General features: G+C 33.7%; 2 protein-coding genes across 3 annotated transcripts in view; both read left to right on the top strand.

Moving 5' to 3' along the window:
- The first annotated feature begins 204 nt into the window (after positions 1 to 204).
- LOC117113472 (scavenger receptor cysteine-rich domain superfamily protein-like) lies at positions 205 to 5,975 on the top strand. 2 transcript variants are annotated; one of them, XM_033256805.1, is made up of 9 exons: positions 205 to 520; positions 1,333 to 1,662; positions 2,015 to 2,124; positions 2,635 to 2,821; positions 3,517 to 3,685; positions 4,025 to 4,176; positions 4,388 to 4,693; positions 4,939 to 5,255; positions 5,388 to 5,549. In XM_033256805.1, exons 1-9 carry the CDS (start codon positions 466 to 468, stop codon positions 5,409 to 5,411), a joined length of 1,650 nt encoding a protein of 549 aa, XP_033112696.1. In that variant the 5' UTR covers positions 205 to 465; the 3' UTR covers positions 5,412 to 5,549. The 2 variants fall into 2 exon arrangements, with proteins under 2 accessions (XP_033112696.1, XP_033112695.1); XM_033256804.1 differs by having other exon boundaries at positions 208 to 520; positions 4,939 to 5,244; positions 5,388 to 5,975.
- A 4,666-nt stretch (positions 5,976 to 10,641) lies between these two features.
- LOC117113404 (mannosyl-oligosaccharide 1,2-alpha-mannosidase IA-like) overlaps positions 10,642 to 20,487 on the top strand; it is a 42,104-nt gene continuing 32,258 nt past the window's right edge. Inside the window, exons 1-4 of the mRNA XM_033256724.1 lie at positions 10,642 to 11,340; positions 16,242 to 16,457; positions 18,333 to 18,413; positions 20,301 to 20,395. Of these exons, the coding sequence (XP_033112615.1) occupies positions 10,675 to 11,340; positions 16,242 to 16,457; positions 18,333 to 18,413; positions 20,301 to 20,395 (1,058 nt within the window). The 5' untranslated portion in view covers positions 10,642 to 10,674. The remainder of the gene's footprint in view (positions 11,341 to 16,241; positions 16,458 to 18,332; positions 18,414 to 20,300; positions 20,396 to 20,487) is intronic.

Raw genomic sequence — 20,487 nt, 5'->3', positions numbered from 1 at the left:
AACGATATAATGATTCTCCTCATCATGCCCATGGGTACGGTACCGTGATACATTTTCATACAAAGTTAAACAACTCTCCTAAAATAACAACCAACATCATCTGTTACCTTTTGATGGGAATATAAGTTTGCGAAAGTAGCGTTTGATTGTATTAATTTCCGGTATTAGAAATACGCACAGTTTCCTTATTGATCGTAGATGGTATAATGTCTTATAGGTCAACCATTGACACTATGAATAGGAAGACTGTTATTAGTCATATCGTAAAAATGTAAGTCTACCAATACAAACTTAAATAACAAAACAGTAAGCAATGGGTTTTGCACTCGAAAACAGCCCAGAAATCGGCTAACCCGGTAAATACTGCTCTTTGAAATATAACTAAGGAAAAAAGAGCATTATATTTACTATTCGGTATAGATATATAAATTCACAATCAAGTAAAAATACACCGCTCGCCAAAGGATGATATTCACCGTCGTTCTGTTTGTGGTAAAATTGATTTGCTGTATTGGTACAGGTAGGTCCTAAGTCAAATTTATTGGTGTCATTTGTTAAAACAATTTATTTGATTAGTGTTATTTATAATTGTTGTTTGTATTCAAGTTTATTGTAAATCCTAGAATAATTGGTTTGTATTGTTTTTCAACAAGAATGTGTTAAGCTTAGATTACTTCTGTTTAACTGTATTTTATCACTTTTTTAGCGATATATTGTTGATAGTAAGGTTTAAAAACATTCTGAAGTATTTGTGCTTGTGCATAAACAATTCTATTTGTATTTTTTGTTTTTCTTTACCTTTGTGTTTCTCTTTTTCTTATGTGGGAAAATTATTTTGATAAATATGTGGAATTCGGAAGGGAGCACTAATATGGTAAAATAATAAAACCTTAAGTCTTTCGAATTTACTTTATTTTTTGTCCTTTTCCAAATTTCACATCTTTTTAACAAATGCTATTATATAATGCCTTTTACGTTAACTTTGATTTTGTTTTCTATGAAATGAAAATATTACTATTTATTTGAAATATCCTTTATTATTATTCTTGTAATGATAGAAATGTCTGTATTGATGTTTTCATTATTATAATGCTTGAAATTTCAATTTTTTATAAATTATTGTAATTGTATGTTGTTATATTATTGAGCATTGCTGCTTACTCTATATATACTTTGTATTTCGTTTGTTTGAAAGAAGGTTAATAAATCCTTTTAATTGAATTTGTAAAGAGAGATTAGGCCTATGCTTTTATGTTTCAAATATTCCTAGCTTCTGAATTAATAGACATTTGTATAGAAAAATTTGAACATTACTCAATAATATTTTTCCAGAGCCAAAAGAAGGTGAGGTTCGGTTGGTTGACGGTACCAATCAATTGAAATCGGAAGGACGTGTCGACATTTTCCTCGATGGTGAATGGGGAACGATATGTGACGACGCTTGGGATATTTTTGACGCGAATGTCGTCTGCAAGCAACTTGGCTTTGAATCTGCCAGAGCAGCGTATCCTAACAACTCGTATCCTTCAGGAGATAGTTTACCAATTCATGTAAGAGATGTATTCTGTGTCGGTTACGAAAAGAGTGTGTACGAATGTTTATTCCACAGAACTCATCTTGATAGGTGTGCACATTCTGAAGACGCAACTCTTGCCTGTAACAGTGAGTAACTAATTCTTGTCAATAGAATTATCCTTGTCAGGTATTAATTGTATATGCCAACGTCAGCACTTTTATATTATTATTTCTATTATTTAAAACAGGATTATGTTTGTAGTGTGACGAGTTGCCTCAATTACATGCCGTTATTTAATAAATTTTTCAATTTCGTTGAGATTTAATTGTTTGTTTTATTCAAGCAAGAACTTTCACCAGTTAAAAGTCCATGGTTCCGGTTAACAAAATATTGTCGTAAATGTTGTACTTAGATCTGACAGCTTTAGTAGATGCATGTTATCATTTTATCATACACTAAGCATTCACTACGCGTGATAACATTTCTTATTTGTTGCAGCACTTCGCCTTATTGGTGGTGAAAATGACGCAGTTGGTCAAGTGGAGGCACTGCTACCCCATTCTCTAAGATTCTGCCAAGACTCATTCGACAAAACGTCTGCAGAAAATGTAGGTCATCATTCTTTAATCTACCCTTTATAGGCTATTGAACTTTCGGTACGTCCTGCAACGTCAGCAGTCGATAGGCCTGTTCATAAAGGTCAACAAGCAACTATAACAGTTATTAAAAAGCTGAATACTAGATTGGGTTTTTTTACCACAACCAACTCACTTTTGCAGTCCATTGATACAAAATATAAACTAGCGTTCACATTAATCTGAGACAACTATATAATTGTCTCAGCAGTTAATACTCAGATACTTTAATTCGTCCATAGGCCTATATGCATACAGAATTGTTTTCCGCGTCATCAGTGTGGCCATCCATAATATTCTGGACTGAGAAGTGTGTTTCTTCGTTAATTTTATGAAACATCATTGTATTATTATAATATACAATGTGTTAACTTACTTATTTTTTTTTTATTTTTTTATTCCTGTTATCGATTTTCCGGTAGGTAAATATTGTGTTTTTCTTATCCATTAACACCATTGTCTCAGTTTGCTCAATCTTGATAGGTATGCGCAGAACTTGGATACTCCAGTGTCGAAGATTACAACTGTTGCGTCAACACCGAGATGGAGACAACATCTTTGATGGAGTATGCTACAATTGAATGCATAACGTCAACGGATAGAAAACTCTGTAAATTGACCAATGAGACATGCCCATCCCAGAATTATGCATCCATAAATTGCAGTATTGGTAAGTTGGTCCATGCCTAAACATAGGCCTAGTGTTACTACCTGGGTTGTTTTTATTAAGTTGTAGAAATGAGGACACTTCAGAAGTTAGTATGTAAACTTAACAACACAACCCAATCCAAATAAAATTCCAGACATAACAAGTAGGCCTATTATGAATTTGCAATATTGGTCATGTAAACTCCTAGTATAAGCACTAGTAGTATACAAGTATGGACCTAATTATTAAGTGTTTGGTGGATTATTTAGAGTAAGGAAGTGATTCTTAAACCAGGGACAGGAAACGACAGAGACGACGGTGATGGCAAACTAGATGCGAGTTTTGTAAGCAGGAGCTGATAAACAGTATAGAACAGAATAGAGCGTTATGGAAAGCCTTCTGGTATGATACTACAACACTAACAGAGTAAACCTAATACTGTAATAAGACAATCACATTGTCAAATTGTTTTACTTTAAAATATGCTTAGATAAGATTCTAACAGATTTACAACCTGGATTCATACTGAAATAGTCCTTGACTATCTATTATAATCTATTATGATCTACTAGGACTTACATCCTGAATCTTTAGTCTGATGCGAAACGATGCTGCATACAATACAAGAAAAACTGTTAGTTGAACTGTTGAATATATAATGAAACTAGCATTATGAATGCAAACATTTATTTTTATTATAATTTATTTGTCTTCAGCGCCAATCCGAATTATACCAGTTGGAAGCAACCCTTTGGAAGGACGCCTGGAGGTTCTTTTGGACGGTACCTGGGGGTCAGTGTGCAGTGACCTATGGAACAATAAATCTGCGGTTGTTGCGTGTCGACAACTGGGAAACTTTGCACTGAAACCAGCGAATGCATTAAGGTTGTTGATTTAGAAGTAGTTTACATAGTTATCTTAATAGTTAACTGTATTACTATAAAACTTGATTAATATAGTCCAGTTTAGTGAATTACTGTAGTCCAATTAACTGAACTAACAGTACTTCAATACGAACTATTCAATTATATCCAGATAAAGTGATTACTGTAGTCCAGTAAAGGTGCCATAATGGACTGAAATGCAAGTACTTCAATTGAAAATCAAATATGCTGTTGTGTTCGTTCAAAGTAAAAATACAATAAGATGAATGAGACAATAATTTAAAAAAAAACGTTTTTCTTGCTTTTTAAAAAAATAATATTTTATATATTTTCTTTCTAGATTTTCGGGAGATGTTGGTATAAACAAGAATGTTGCATTTGAGAATCTATGTTGCATCGGTGATGAGCAGCATATTGAGCGATGTCCAATAAAAAGCATCGGTCTGGATTCACCGCCATGCCAGATGGACAATGTTGGCATGGTTTGCACAGGTAAACTTTAGCGCCACCTAACAAAAATGATTGGTTCATCAATGTCCTGGAAATTTAGGGTGCTAAGACTCATGCTGTATATGAAAATATCAAACATTGGTATTAGAATCAAAGGTCTTTCTTCCAAATCTATTGGAACCGAGTGTGTTATGAAAAATACATTGGTTCAAGTTTATCTTCATTTTATTATCAATATCGTATTGTTCTTTAGATATCCGTCTTGTTGGAGGAAGGCCTGGTTTTTCAGAAGGACGCGTTGAGGTAGTGTCTAACCGTCAGTGGGGAAATGTTTGTGCAGACTCATGGACAATACAGAACGCTGACGTCGTGTGCCGCCAGTTGTATGACGTACCGGCCTACTCCATCGGTGATTTTGGTCAAGGCTCTAATGACGTATTAATGTCTAAGGTAGACTGTGTCGGTGATGAATCGAGCCTTACTAAGTGCTCATATTTGAGGCACACTGATGATAGTAACGTCTGCAATACCAATATGCAAGCAGGAGTTATCTGTCAAGGTATATTAATAAGTGATTCTTTGTCAGTAATAAGAAAGCAATGAAATGAATACAATCCTTAATTAGATAAAGGAAATGGAAATTTGAGACAAAAATATACAAAAGCAACATAAAACTGAAACATTTAAATGTATATACTCGTAGTATAATCTTCTCTTTGTTTTTCATTTTAATCATCCTTGTCATCCACCACATCATCATTATATTATTAAAATTATCTAGGCAAAATGACAATATTATTGCAGATCTGAGACTCCGGAGCGCAACCAATACTTTAAACGTAGGTCAAGTGGAAATTATGGTGGACGGTAAATGGGGCAGCATTTGTGGCCATGGCTGGAGTATCAAAGAGGCCAATATTGCATGTCGTCAACTAGGCCACTGTTCGGCGTTGCGTTCGAGCATAGGAGAACATCGATTAGATGTCGATCGAATGCACTGGACCTCAATCAGTTGCCTTGGTAACGAATCCATGCTACGAGATTGCAACTACGAAATCGGAAATGGACCATGTTATAATTTTCTCTTCGAGGCTGATGTAACTTGTATTGGTAGATTGAGCGTATTTATCATTTTTATTTTTATTAAAAGTAGTAATGGAAGTTTGTTCATGTTAATTCATATTAGTGTAAAAATATAATAATAATTATTATTATTGTTGTTATTGTTATTGCTGTTATTCTATTATTCTTAGATTCTTGTCCAGACTTACATGTAATTGACAACCTTATTGTTGAATCTGGAAGGAATGAATTTCGTCCTGGCGATACAGCAATAGTGCGATGCGAGGAAGAGTTCGTACTAGTAGGATCTCATGAGATGACTTGCCTCCATGGATGCCATTGGGATTCAAACATGCCACTCTGTGCACCTTCATCATTACTCAAATGCAAGTTATGACTAGGCAGAGTGCGGCTGATGAACAAGATGACGAAATTGGTGTTGATGATCAGTGGTGGCGCCATCGGGGAAGGGGAATTTCCCTCGTCTGACAGTCATTGACCCCCGTCGTCCGACTCCACGACGAGATCGTCGGATCAAAAACAATAATTTGTCTATCCAGAAAACGTTATTTTGATTACCAATTCCTAATATTGTGGTCTGAAAGCACAATTAGGGCTATAATAAGCCATAAGAACTCTCTCTATGAAACCACCACGGATTATTATTCCGGGAATCTGGCCAAGGCTTAGTCGGCCCCTTGGTTTGGACCCTATGTAGTCAAATTTCTGGAGCCACCGTTGTAGTTGATGATGGTGATGACATGACGATGAAGAAGATGATGATGGAAAAATTGAAGAAGATAACAATAATTTGCTTTATTGAATATTATTATGGATTCATTGTATAATAATGATTGACTGATAGATTGATTACTTGAGTTTAATTGATTTTTTAAATCATTGTTTAAGTTTGCTTAACTATTTTTAGTTCAATAATTGATTGATTTGATTTATTGTTTATTTGATCGATCGATTGATCATTCGATTGATGATGTAGATCTAGATTGATTAATGTGTAGATAATAAATTATTATTTTAATATTGCAACAGGCATCAAGGTGGTGATTCTTCTCTCAGTTGCTTTCGCTACCACAAGACGCGTGACTTGTCATCGAATAACTACGAGATAAGCGGACGACATGGTACATACGAATCGATAGGACCCAGACCAATAATTTACTACCAGGGAATGATCAGCCCAGATGACGCAAAGGAAACAGCATCCGACTCGGGCTACGAAATTCCAAACGCCACGTACTTGTCTGATGTAGAGGGCGCGCCACCTTCATTTTGTACATTTGTATTTTGAACACTATTAGACCAATATGAAATAGAACTTGGTGTGGAGTAATTTACCGTATCTATTCTAATACCGATATTTCTGAGAAGCTCAGCTTTTCCATTAAGCAACGTCGTTTACAATAATAATAATGTATTATCCTCAGTGGCCATTTTTCAATTGAAGGTGCGTCCAAAACAAGGAATACATGAAATATAAAATCAAGGTTTACAAAAGATATTAAATATTGTTATTAAAGAAACTAAAAATATAAAAAGTTCAATTTTTAAAATGAAAATTAAAAGTATAATTAAAGATAATATATGTTTAGTCAGTAAACTTAATTTAAATATGGTCTTAGGCTAAGAACTTAAATAAATAAGAGTTAAGTGAAAGAGTATTAATACGCAATCTGACCGCATATACCAAACTAGAAATCAGCTTAACTTCGTCTTAAGTCGCCTTCTTTGCTTAATTCAGATTTGTCAATATTGATACAGCACCCCCCCTCCCCCACGGTCGGGGAGGCCTTCCCCCTTGCCCCTACCCCGTCGGGGAGAAAAAACACAATTCGTCAGGGAGAAAAGAAATATAAAAAAAATTTTAAAAACTCTAAAATAAATTAAATAAGCCTTTTGAGTAGGTAGTAGATATTAGAATAACATATACTTCGTATTAGTCGACGAGCCCATTTTGAACAATATCCTAAATAAATGCGTAATACTAGTTGTAATATCTATACTGATGCAATAAATCTTCGAAAATATTATTACCAAACGTTGTCGTTCGACCTACAGATCATCTATCTCTTGATATTATATTTACTGTGCGCTGAATCAAGGTACACTGCGTTATTTTGTCGAGATAGATTCTCATTCATTATATTATATATCATTTCATTATATTGAAAGAGGTGCTCATACACATGCAGCATTACTGATAAAACCAAACAAGTTCAAGTCTATTGCGAAGGTGCTTGCCAGTAAAGAACTAATTCAAAACGAAACATTGCGTGATCGTCAATATACTGTAGTATTCTATAGGCCTATGGAACACAAGTTCTGTAAGCTCGAAAGCTCCGATGAGGGCAGTATAATAGACGCAGCAGAGTATATTGGCCCTAACGGCCGCCCATACAAATAACCGTTTAAAATAGTATTAAATTCGAAGTTTTGTTGGTGAACTTAGAACCTGTTTCAGTTGGTGTCCGTTCATGAATCGGAGGTTAAAATTATTTGTGGAAGCTCTCAAGTTATGCTTATTACATCGGAGAAACCGGCCGACACTTAATATTAGGCCTATACGTCTTACGATCATATGAAAACACAAGAAAAATCAAAAGTTTTGAAATTTAAATTCTTCTTCCTCTTTAAAGTGTTCCGTCTTCTTTTCATTATACGTCATTGCGCATTCCAAAACTTTTTTGTTTCCATTTTATCTGTTCAAGCAAGGTAATTCAACAATTGTTGAATTACCTTGGTTCAAGGCATAGCTCACCTAAATTCAATATTAGGCTTATTAACAAAATACAAATCAGAGAAGCGTTGCAAATAGAATAGAAGAGCCTCTGGAAACAAACACCTTTTACATGCATAGGAATACAGTTAATACAGTAGGCCTACCATATACGCTTATTGTAACAGACCCGTAGCGTGACTTAATTTGTGGGAGGTTCGTTTCAGTGGAAAGTGGACCCTTTGGAAACCATTACACAATAACGCAATATTGTTAGCTGGGAAAGCTTAAGAAATGCCGACTTGAAATACTTCTGGCTTGTATGATCGTCGATACTCAGGAGAACATTGTGATCTACGAATATCAATTTTCGTTTAAAAATGCGGACCTTATCCAGTTTTTGGGTTCGTCGCAATCCCCTTACCCCCCCCCCCCCCACGATGCGGGCTTGTTCAACAGGTGCTGACCAGGGTTTTAGATTGAATCCCTTTTAGTGGCGATGGAATAGGCCTATCCTCATAATGCTGTGGTTTGGGTGTTGGCTCAGCTTTGAACGCATCTTTATTTTTATTTTTCTTTATTTATTTCACATGGCCAAACATATCTACACTTGCTTTTACAGCGCATAGAGAATTTTTGTGTTTTAGTGCTATAGAAATTTAAAACTATTAACCATTAACCATTTACACGCTTTTGCACTTATTTATTTCTTCAAAGTTACTTCATAAGACTTTTCAAAATTTGGTCATAGCGCCCTCTTTTATAAATTTGATAAACTTATACTGGTACAGTACTCTATTATTTATTATGTTATCGTACGATATATCCATATCGTGCATATATCGATATAATAATAATAATAATAATAATAATAATAATAATAATAATAATAATAATAATAATAGTAATAGAAATAGCAATAATAATAATAATAATAATAATAATAATAATAATAATAATAATAATAATAATAATAATAATAATAATAATAATAATATACATTACAGGTGTGTTAGAGTACATAAAAGCAATAAAACAATAGCTTTTCAAATCAAATGCTAACCTAAACTAAGAAAAAAAAGAAATGGAATTATTGGTTGATTTTTATGCACTATTTTTATAGCGCCTTCTACAATAAACCAACTAGTACTAGTTAGTAAATATTCCTTTAAATTTCACTTTTTGTCAAAAAGCAATATAGGCCTATTTATTGACTTGGTACCAGGTCACCAGGTGTATCGTCCGCTCATAGTATTTTTTTTTTACAGATCTTGCAAGATATACGAGTAAGAGACATGGTCCAATTGTGGAGTGGAGCAACGTAATAGTTACATAAAACTACTACGTAATAACACTACTTATAGATTACAAAACAATACTTATTTGACGGTACAAATAATTGTTTTCGATCCCGTTCCCGAGAGGGCTAAACCACCAAAATAGTTGTAAACATAAACAAACCCACCTATACTTTTGATGTACAGATATTAAAGTCAGGCTCTGGAGGAAAAAACATGATAGGCCTAGGTTGTACAATTGATTTTCCTAAGAAAGAGTGAAAAAGGGGCGTAACCACACTTTTTCCACCTCCCCACCCCCACCCCAAGTTTTTAGATATCCAAAAATCTGTATTTAATCAACCGTTCTCAAGTTTTTAGTCAAATATGCTTTGTGCGTCTTCGAAAAATTACTTCTACAACATACCGAGAATGTTTTTCCTCCTGAGAGTGTGGCTTTAGTACTAAATTTCTCCTCAGCAGATAGCCTACATGGCTCGGTTTATCCTGGTATGGCCTAAGTGAGATGATCAAATTTGAAAGTTTTACAAGCATTTAAACAGTAAAGGATGCCTTTTCACAATGTACACTATTCAATCTCAAGTCATCACCGTTAAGTTTTGTCTTTAAGTATGGTAAGTTATCAAATAGCATTATCAAATTTACATTTAATTTAAATTTAATAAAGAACAAAACTTAAGATACTTTTGTTCAATTACAAAACATTGCACGACACTTCCCAAAAATTTACTACAGAACTCATCCATCTATATGCCACTAAAACGTAAGAACCTTTGAACCAGTTCCTGTTTTACACTCTTCTGACGTTCAGCGCAGTTGTATGGAAGTCGCTAACTTCTATTTGCCTCGGTTGCCATTTGAGAATAATTGACTAACCGAAATTCAACAAGCAACTAACATAGGCCTAATTCCAACAGAAACTAACAACACATTTTTTAAAATTTCTATTTTGCCTATAATTCCGGATAGGCCTATTTAGCAAAATGCGCTCATAAGTCAAGATTAAACTATTTTCATTATTGTTAATAATATATTATTAATATAATATTCCTTGAATATAAAAATACAAAATACAAGAGATAATAATGTTTCCAATCATGTAAAAATCTCAATATAGAAATTAATGACGAATTGGCCCATTTTTAAGGATTTTAGCAAAATGCTCTCAATTAAGATTAAACTATTTTCATGTTAATAATATATTAATAATACAATATTCATTGATTATAATAATATATTATTCCTTGAATCATATAAATATATTATAAATAGTATATTTATTAAATTAATATTAGAAATTGAGGTGGACTACATAAAGAGTCAATCATCACCTTGAATTATATGAATGTCGCCACCTATAGTTTAACATTTTCGGGAACTGAGAGATGAGGTCATAATACCATGCCACAAACAAACGATCCTATAGTCGATGTAGAAAGTTCCAACATGGCAGCATCTAGAGGACCGATTCTCCCTTTACACCAGCGTTATGTTAATGGTATTCCCGTTGTTTCTGGTCGTCAAACTCTTCGTACAAGAGAGAAATATATAGTTTGTCTTATTTTTATGGTATTTGCGAGTTTATGTTATAGTGCCTTCTTTCTAATGCCAGAACTTATGAGGGACAGAGTGTCATTGTCAATATCGGGAGTTTCAGGTGACTTACTCCTACCCAAGCCCCCTCAACACTTAGAATTTCTAAATGAGGAACAAGGTTTAGGCCTAGTGAACTTACACCATATTAATGGAGGAAAGGATATTCATATAAAGGAAGATCAAGACAGGATAGCGTATCAAATGCAGCAAGATAAAGCGCTAAATGAAGCTAGGCAGGCAGTGAATATTGTTAAACCCCCCGTCGATGTTGTGCATGAAAGTGGTCCAGCTGGTGGGGAGAAAAATAAACAAGAGCACACAGACGACGTCAAAGAAGAATTATTTAAAGTTGAAGAAGAGAAAAGGCGATTGAAGGAGCTAGCAGATGAAGAAGAAAAGAAAAAGAAAGAAATGGAAATGAGAGTGGCTGCTGAAAAGAGAGGACAATATTTCACCCAATTAGATGGTGAACCAGATGATCCTGACATAAAGGAAAAAAGAGATGCAGTTCGAGAGGTGAGACTGTTAAATTTTGAATATTTAAATATTAAAGCAAATAAAAAGTATTCACTTGTTGTACAGCGCATGCATAAATGCGCCAGGTTAATTAGTTAAGCCTAGGCCTACTGTAGCTCTTTTAAGTGTGTACAACGGAGTAGGCCCATATCGGCCGCTACCTATGGCGGCCGCCCTCCAGAACGGCTGTCAATGCGTGTATATGTATGGAACGCCCATGACGCATTCACAATTAATAATACAATACCGCTCGCTAAATACAAAGCTTTCGAGTCAACTAGGCCCCAGTCAACTCGGCTCGGCAGGTTAACTCAGCCCTCTTTTTCATATTATATATAGGCCTACACACTATATAAAACTACTTAAAAAATAACTATTAAAAAAAATAAATAAATTGAAGTCACATTAAGAATTGTAAACATCATAAAAATATAATAAAACCATTGCTCCAATCAAAACGTTCGATAGATTGAAGTTCTTCTCCAATAAAGTATAGTATTCGCTTCTTATTATTATTATATATAAAGCTAGTTTTGATTTTATTTATTATATCATAATTTATATATCTGTCTCTTATACACATCTAGATGTGTATAAGAGACAGGAGTACATAAAAGCAATAAAANNNNGAATAGGTAGGTTGAAAATTTCCTCCACTGAAGTGTTTCTAAAGTTCATACATATGATATTCATTTCTTAATTATTTATACTCAAAATATGTACACGATTCATGCTATCGATTCAATCGTTTGTTACTCAATAAAAAGCAACAATACTAGAGTAGTAGGGTTAAAAGTTAACGTTACCACGGAAACGTTAATTGATATCTTTTGTCTTATCTGATGAAGCAAGCATGTTCATTGTTTAGCCAGAGTGAGTTGGTAACTCCCTACTCCAGAAGTTGTGTAACGAAAACATTTTGTTAGAAATCGTGTATGAGAAAACATTTACTGAAAAAATAGAATAGGCCCTATGCCAGTTTACAAAACAAGAATTTATTATGTTCTTGAAAGAACGTATGGCGAAATATTTTATTATTAAGATTGATTGTTTTATGAAGTAGTTTAGCATAATTTTTAGTTAAGAAGTATTTATTTTATCCTGCAAAATATTCTAAGTTGAAACTTTATTGCTTTAATAGAAGAAATTTAATTTAACTATAGTTGTAACTTATCAAGAAACTTGATTTGTATCTTAGAATAAAGTATATAATATAATTAATTAATCCTGCTTTATAATTATATATGCACGATTAAGCAAGTGTATCTATTGCAAGACGATTATACGTTCCAGGTACAAGTGATTGATTGGTTACCGTATTTAAATAATTAATTAATAATTAAATCTAGGCATGAATGGAAATACATTGCTTTAAATAGGTATCAATTTGGCAGTACTAAGTTGCCTAGTAACAATTAATTCAGTGGGAAACGTTCTCACAAGTAGGGTCCAATGATACTCTTGGGAGAATAAGAAAGCTTTGTAGTCCGCCAATTCAGGAATGTCATCGGAGACAAGGAAAGAATGTCAAATGCTGAAAATAGCCAACTGGCTTGATCTCTGTACATGGAAACTGTACGAACATGTGCGATGGTTCAGGAATGTGGTTGTTACCCGAGTTGTTCGCTAGTATACAGACCCTATAATGTAGGGTCTGTGGACTCTATAATGTAGGGTCTGTGGCCATGGCCTATACGACGTGTTGCTTTCTTGTCTATTAATTATTTTACATACAGTAATCTTAATACAGACATTGATTATGATCATTAACCTCTGTTGTGTGTTATAACCGTATTATTGCTCTTTAAACCAGGTTGAACTTTTAATCAGTTGGTGAATTCGCATTAGGTTATTCATCAATCGGCAGACACTGCACACTCGTTCTGCACGAATGGGCATGTTTTGCCCTATCTAATACAAGCGTAACCACGGAAACATGTATTTCTATTGTTATCTTCTCTATGAAGGGCATAATTTACAGTTAAAGTTCTGGATTTTAGGGCGATGTATTTCGTGTTTTTTCGTGCTTCAAATCAACCATTCAATCATTTAAGAACGTATAGGCCTACACATAATATACAACGAAACATAAAGAATCAAATACTGTAAACTTTAATAATATTACGAAAAATATAATAAAAATCCACTGATTTTTTTTTTTATAAAGTAATACACAGAATCATTGAAAAAAAGCAATGCCGGTCGGCAGACCGTCAGTGTCGGTCGGAAATTTTGAGTGCCGGACGGGGCATAAATATGTGACTTTTTGTGGCGTTTATATACTTTCTGCTCCAAAATCAATCAATCATTTAAGAACGTATAGGCCCAGACATAATATACAACGAAACATAAAGCATCAATTACTGTAAGCTTTAATATTTTAAATACGAAAAATATAATTTGGCAGTATATTAATATTATTAACATTCTTCTTCTTTCTCTTCTTCAATATATGCATCGGCTCTGTAATATGAAAATAATAAAATCCGTTGGTTTGATTATCAACATATAAATTCGTTTGTTTCAAATAGATAAAACAAAATATATTATGAATCTTAAAACATTATTATTTACTTACACAAACATAATAAAATCCACTGTTCGTTTGTTCCAAATAGGTCAAACGAAATATATGAATCTTAAAACATTATTGTTAACTTACACAAACCTAATAAAATCCACTGTTTATTTGTTTCAAATAGATAAAATGAAACATACGAATCTTAAAACATTTATTAACTTACACAAACCTAATAAAATCCAATGTTTTGTTCGCAAAATCATCACAGTATTAATGCCATTGAATTGCTTAAAACGACATTAATTAATTAGCAGCAAAATACCTGATAATACAACACGATTATTATTAACATATGATTGCACATATAATGTACATTCGTTCATTTTAAATAGATAAAACGAAATATATGCCATCTAAATCATTAATTATTAACTATACGGGACTTACACAAAACCTAGTAAAATCCGCTGTTATTTTGGCAAACTAATGGCAGCATAATAATGCCACATTAATTATTTGGCAACATAAAAAGACCTAACTATAAAACACCAAATAATGGTACTGAGTCTGTAGTAGCAATAGCTTTGCGCCTACTTGGTGTTCCATACAAATATATCTCGGCCGAACTTGTTCACGGCCGAACCAGTCCTAAACCATTCTAAACCGACTTGACCTAGGCCTATGGCAAACCTACTTGACCTAGGCTTATTCCAAACCATTTAACTACAATGTACTGCATTATGAATGCGTCATCGGCGTTCCATACATATACACGCATTGGCGGCCGTTCTGGAGGGCGGCCGCTATAGGTAGCGGCCGATATGGGCCTAATTCTGTACAACTACTACACAGTTTACATTAAACAACCAGGCAAGAGTGAGTGAGGGGTTTACCCACTGTAAAGTTTCAATTGCGTGAATGATACCTCAAAAACCAGCAGAAATTGCTCTGAAGATTGTAATTACTGCATACCGTATGCATTATTTATAATATGTAGATAGGTAAAAGCCTTATTTTCAGTAGAATTGCCTGGGCGCAAGAGTGAGGCTTTTAAAATCCGTCCGCGCATTTCATAAAAAAAAAGGGCCGATTCCCGCACAGATTTTGTCAAAAATTAGGATTTTACCTAAATCTTATAACCATTTTATTTTGTAATAGTTAAGAATATGCGTACCCATTTTTCTAGCGATTTTTCCGCACGAATTTGAAGCTAGTTTTGGAGGTATCATTCGCACAATTAAAGTACTTTACATTGTGGGTTGTTTTTGTTTAATACTAATAGTGAGACAGTAAAATTACATACAAATTACAACACCATCATTTATTTATGCTGAAAAATTCCAATACCGTAAAAGAATAGGCCTAGTATTTTTTACCCAATGATGATTTTAATACGTGGACATATAAACTGTATATTTTAAAATAGACAGGTTTATGTGGATTGGATTGGATTGGATTTATTCTGTGTAAACACCAAAGATAGCGATGGGAATTGAACCGGGGACCTAGAGATCTCCACGGTTCAGCGCACACACAGTGGCTACCACCAGATTAGCCGACTGAGCTAAGCTGCTCTCTATTGAGCTAAGCTGCTCAGTGATGACGTTCCCACTCACATCAACCACAATTAATCCCCAGTGTCCTTTGACTTTTCATTTCAAAAATTCTATAGACGCGTGTTTGGTAGCATGTGAGGCGTTGGACTTTTGATCAAAAGGGGATGGGAGATTCGAGGCCGATGCTCGTCACACTGCTTGTGTCCTTGGGCAAGACACTTTATTATCTGCATTTGCCTCTCTTCACCCTGGAGTATAAATGGGTACCTGATAGGAGGTGATTGATTCTGAATGAAATTAGTAGTGCGGATTACACGCATTTTCTAGGAATAATCCCCGGAAAGCGGAGGAGGTTGTGCGCTCTGTATGATTGATTCTGTACCCAATGGCCGGGGGAAAAGTGGCTTGAACAGTTTTCTGGATGTGTGTGCCATATAAATCCTATCAAAATAAATAAAATAAATTGGCATTTCATTGATAATATACTTGAGGCCCCATTTTTGATTGCGGTATGGCTCACTACAACTTTTTAAGACTGCAGTCATACCCAGCAGTATCAATGTGTACTCTAGTAAATTATAGGAGTGATGTTTTGCCCTACCTGACGTGTTGTCGTACTGAATACTCAGTACGTCCCCACATACTAGCGAAAAAAATTTGCAAGTGATTCGGGCTAGTAAATTGCTAACTGAGGGATAACCTCCTGCACATGAGCCTAATGGCTCGGGGAGGATTTATTTAACTTTAGCTTAGGCCCTAAAAATTAGTCGGTCAAATATAGCCTATCACAAACTATGTAAAAAGTAATTATTCTTCCTTCACAGATGATGATCAGAGCATGGGACGGATACGTAAAGTATGCATGGGGTGCGAACGAATTGAAACCTATATCACACACTGGCCACTCTGCAAGTATATTTGGGCGTTCGGCGATGGGCGCCACCATTATCGACGGTGTTGACACCCTATATATCATGGGTCTGCAAGATCAGTATCAAAAAGCACGTAACTGGATAGCCCATGACTTCTCATTCAATCCAGTGAGTATTATTATTTTTTAAAAATTTTATTTAGTTTATTTATTTTATTTAATTTATTAAATAATAATTAAATTTATTTTATTTTATTTTATTTATTTCAATTTTTTAGATTTATTTACTGTAGTACTCTATTTGTTTATTTGACTTTTGTTTGTTTTGTCATTGTTTATTTGTTTTGTCATTGCTATTTTTTATTTTCTTTATCTTGTATTTACTTTTATTTCCTTTTATTAGGCATGCCCATCATAAGATTTTCATCTAATAAAAAAAAAATTAGGTTTAATTATACTTTTTACTAAAAAATCCTGACACTTAATGTATAATAATCAATCAACAAATACCTTGGTAATTATGCTGGTTCATTAATCTGATTTTATACGGTATTAGAGGATTTTATGGAAACCAAGCTTCAGGGTCAAATACCAAGTACTGTACTATGTTTAGTGCAGATTTTTATTTTCTTTGGAAATAAAATAAAAATACACGTAGGTTTTTCATATTTTAAAATGATTTACACTTGGTGCAGAGATTTGTCATCTGGTAGTGGGTTCTATTTCCTCATAACGTAGTAGTTTTGAAGAAATGTAAACAAGAATCCTTAATTGGTAGCTATATTATGTGGGTCTTGATTCATTTAGACAGTATAAAGCCAGCTGATTGGATCTGATTACATATTTCCATTCTCTGTCTGTGGTCCCTAAGGCAAGCAGCTCATAATTAAGTTTCTTGAAAGATAGCAAAGAAGAAGCAATGCTTATGGTCCCCTTAATTATTATTATTGGATGATTGTAGTCATCAGTGACACAACTAAGTCCAACTGAATGACAAGCTGATTGATCTAATTTGATGTAGGAATATTTGACTGACAGTTCCATTTGGCTTAATAAAAAAAAATAACCCTTGTGTGGAGATGTCTAAATGTTTTTTAAAAAAATGAATGTTTTTTGGAAGAAAAACAAATTGTTGGACATTTTTTTTTTAAATTTTATATATATATTTTTTTTAATATGTTTGTTTTCATTTGTTTAAAGTAAATAATTAGTAGATATTGTTTGCAATATCTCAAGCATCTTTCACTTTGAATATCAATGCACTAGCAAGCAACCCAAGGGTGATATTTGGCTTTAGCAAAAAAAAAAAAGAAACCTCTTCCTTCATCAATTTTGCAGCACAGATAAGGTGATAAACTAATAATTTATTTTATAGGACCTTATTCTTTAAGTTTTTCTCAGCCCACATTCATTCAAAAGCCATTAAGCAATGGAGTATAGAAGACCATTCTGTATTGGAAAATTATGTTATCAATAAAAATTAAAATTGCAGAGGGTTGATATTATTACAGTACAAAGCCAAATTATAATTATTTTGTAAAGTTATTTTGTCAATAATAATCAATATTATTTTAAGTTAAAAAAAATTGTTATAATAGAGTCACTCTGAGCAAATGTCATATCGCCACATTGCTTTGGATATTGGTGCTATATATCAATATTGACAGTTGATTGATTGATTGATGTACAGTAGACTAGACATGCTACAATACACTGCCTAGTTGCCCAATTAATGGATTTGTGTAGTGATCCAGTAATTAAACAAAACATTGTAAATTATTTGTTTAACTTGATAATATATTATCAACAAAACTATTTTGTGACCATTTTGATAACCACGATGATTTTGCCATATACTAGGCCTACTATTTTTCTTCAATAATATGGAAAAAGTAAGCTATTTACTGTATAAAATTAAATTTTTAAATTGATAACAAAATATTGCACGTTCGTTTTAAAACCATTTTTTTAACCTTAAAATTTATTACAGAGTTGTTCAGGTTTGTTTATTTTAGATTGTTAAGTTTTGCATATTTTTTTTCAGCCAAGTGATATTTCTGTATTTGAGGTGAATATTCGCTTTGTCGGTGGACTTTTGTCAACATACGCTTTGACTGGTGATGAGGTAAGCAATTAGATATAAATATTATAATGTTATATGTTCAGTAGATTTACAGTAGGTTACATTTAAGACAGTTAATGCAGTAACACTTAATACTGTACTTCCCATACTTTCCTTTCATATCCATACACCTTTCTTTCAATGTTATATCTTGTTCCTTGTACATATTCATCAACAAATACTAGTTTCATGATTATTGTACTTGTCACTTGCATGTGAAGAAGGTATAAGTCATTATCACAGGGAATCCCTCTTAGATTCCTCCCTTTCCACCTCCCCTCCCCCTCCCAAGCATGTATGGACATTTGGCCAAAGTTTAGGAAAGGAAATTGACTGTGGTGACCATCAAATTCAGTATGAGCGTTGTGTATGGAATATAAGAAGGCTGAATTTAATGTGGTGCGAGGGGGTATTGTCTCTGGTATCAGTAATTTTCTCTGGTGCTATTTGTAAATATTTGTCTACTGTATAGTTATCCTAAAAGACTTTACTATGAAGGAAAAAAAAAAGATACTTGTTCCATTTACTTTTATGTTGATATCTATATCATGGTTGCTAAAATTAGAATTAATGTAACCCTGCTTTGGAATTCCAATTCAAAAGTTGTGAGTGAAAAGTCAGATGTTGGTCACAAATTTGCTTGTATTTGGAATGGGAAGGGTGGAGAGTTTTGTCTTTCTACTTACGGAATAAGATACTGTACCTTTGCAGGATATGAAATGATTTGGAATTAAGTTGGTGTGGGCTGAATTACATGGATGACCAGGAATACTTTCCAGGGAACAGAGGAGGTTTATTTTGGATGAATGATTGCGATCAATGACCAGGGCAAAATTGGTCATAGAAAATTCACGGCAAATATAGAAGTTTACACCTGTTTAGTTAGTTAATTATAACCTAAGTTTAGAAATTCCTATGTCCCAACAGCCAAGTCAAAAAATATAGTTTATCTTCTGCATGAATTTTTAAAATCCACCCCATCAAAAATATAAAAAATATTAAACACTACACTAAATTAAAATTTCTTCATTTTTTTTTTCACACCTGATTTCCATGAAGTTGCCTTTCCATCATCTACTTTGACCCCTGGCAGGGCTGTAGTCTGTATAAAATTAAGAGTGGGTGGGAGAGGGTTTAGACATTTTATGAGTGGATATGTAATAGTATGGGTATATATAACTAATAAAAAAGTGTCTGAGCAGCCCTTCCCCTCTCTGCCCACAATAACCACAACCCTGCCCTCGAAATATTTCACATTCAAAGTATTTATCCAATTTCAACTACCCGATATGACACTTGTCTCTGTTCCTAGAGAAGCATGGCTTACTTTTTGATTTGATTTTCTGCTTCAATGGAACATCAAAGATTGCTTCATGTATCAAGCTATAGTGAAGAGACTAATATAGTTTCTCACGTATAAATAAGCTCACCTTTGATATGCCCCACCCTCTACATTACTGTACATCCGATTTCATTCTATTAGAATTTTCCATGCAAAAGTAGGGTATGATTTGAATAATTAAATTAGCTTTCATTGTATTTTCATTAAAAAAAACAAAAAAACAAAAACAGGTTTTGAATTGGACATGGTGCACTGTTGGAAAATAGCCATAATTGACCAACTACATGCACAGTAAGACTTTATATCAGTTTAAATAATGTAGTCATATTTTTAATGTAAAAAAGATTCCTCAAGACCATATATAAGCCAACCCCCCTCCCCCACCCACATTAATGCAATTTTGTGTTCAGTACTTTAACAGTAGTTGATTGTTGTTAGTTGTAGAGTGCTTTTATGATTGTAAGCTGGATTGAACGTTATTGCCAGCATATGTTTTCACTTGTCCCTCTAAATGTTTATTCGATCACATTATTTTACCATTGTTTCAGGTATTCAAGGATAAAGCAGTTGAAATAGCCAATAGACTTCTACCAGCATTCAACACGCCGACTGGGATTCCATATGGACTAGTAAACTCAAAATCGTGAGTACTGTATACTATTCTTTCTTTTATCATGTTGCATTTTTTTTTTATAATTTATTTTGTGTAGAGTTGAATGGTTTGGTGGTTAGGGT

This window comes from Anneissia japonica, unplaced genomic scaffold (genome assembly GCF_011630105.1).
Source record: "Anneissia japonica isolate Jap-2015-1 unplaced genomic scaffold, ASM1163010v1 scaffold493_len2256704_cov171, whole genome shotgun sequence".
In the NCBI taxonomy this organism is placed as follows: Eukaryota; Metazoa; Echinodermata; class Crinoidea; order Comatulida; family Comatulidae; genus Anneissia; species Anneissia japonica.
The sequence above is the reverse complement of the archived record's forward strand: the minus strand, read 5'-3'. Positions and strand labels throughout refer to the sequence as shown.

Excerpts from the sequence above, each read along its gene's own strand:
- LOC117113472 (XM_033256804.1), top strand. The coding sequence starts at position 466 with ATGATATTCACCGTCGTTCTGTTTGTGGTAAAATTGATTTGCTGTATT. Across the intron at positions 2,822-3,516 it reads ATCCATAAATTGCAGTATTG|CGCCAATCCGAATTATACCA; the intron begins GTAAGTTGGTCC and ends ATTTGTCTTCAG. Across the intron at positions 4,177-4,387 it reads TGTTGGCATGGTTTGCACAG|ATATCCGTCTTGTTGGAGGA; the intron begins GTAAACTTTAGC and ends ATTGTTCTTTAG.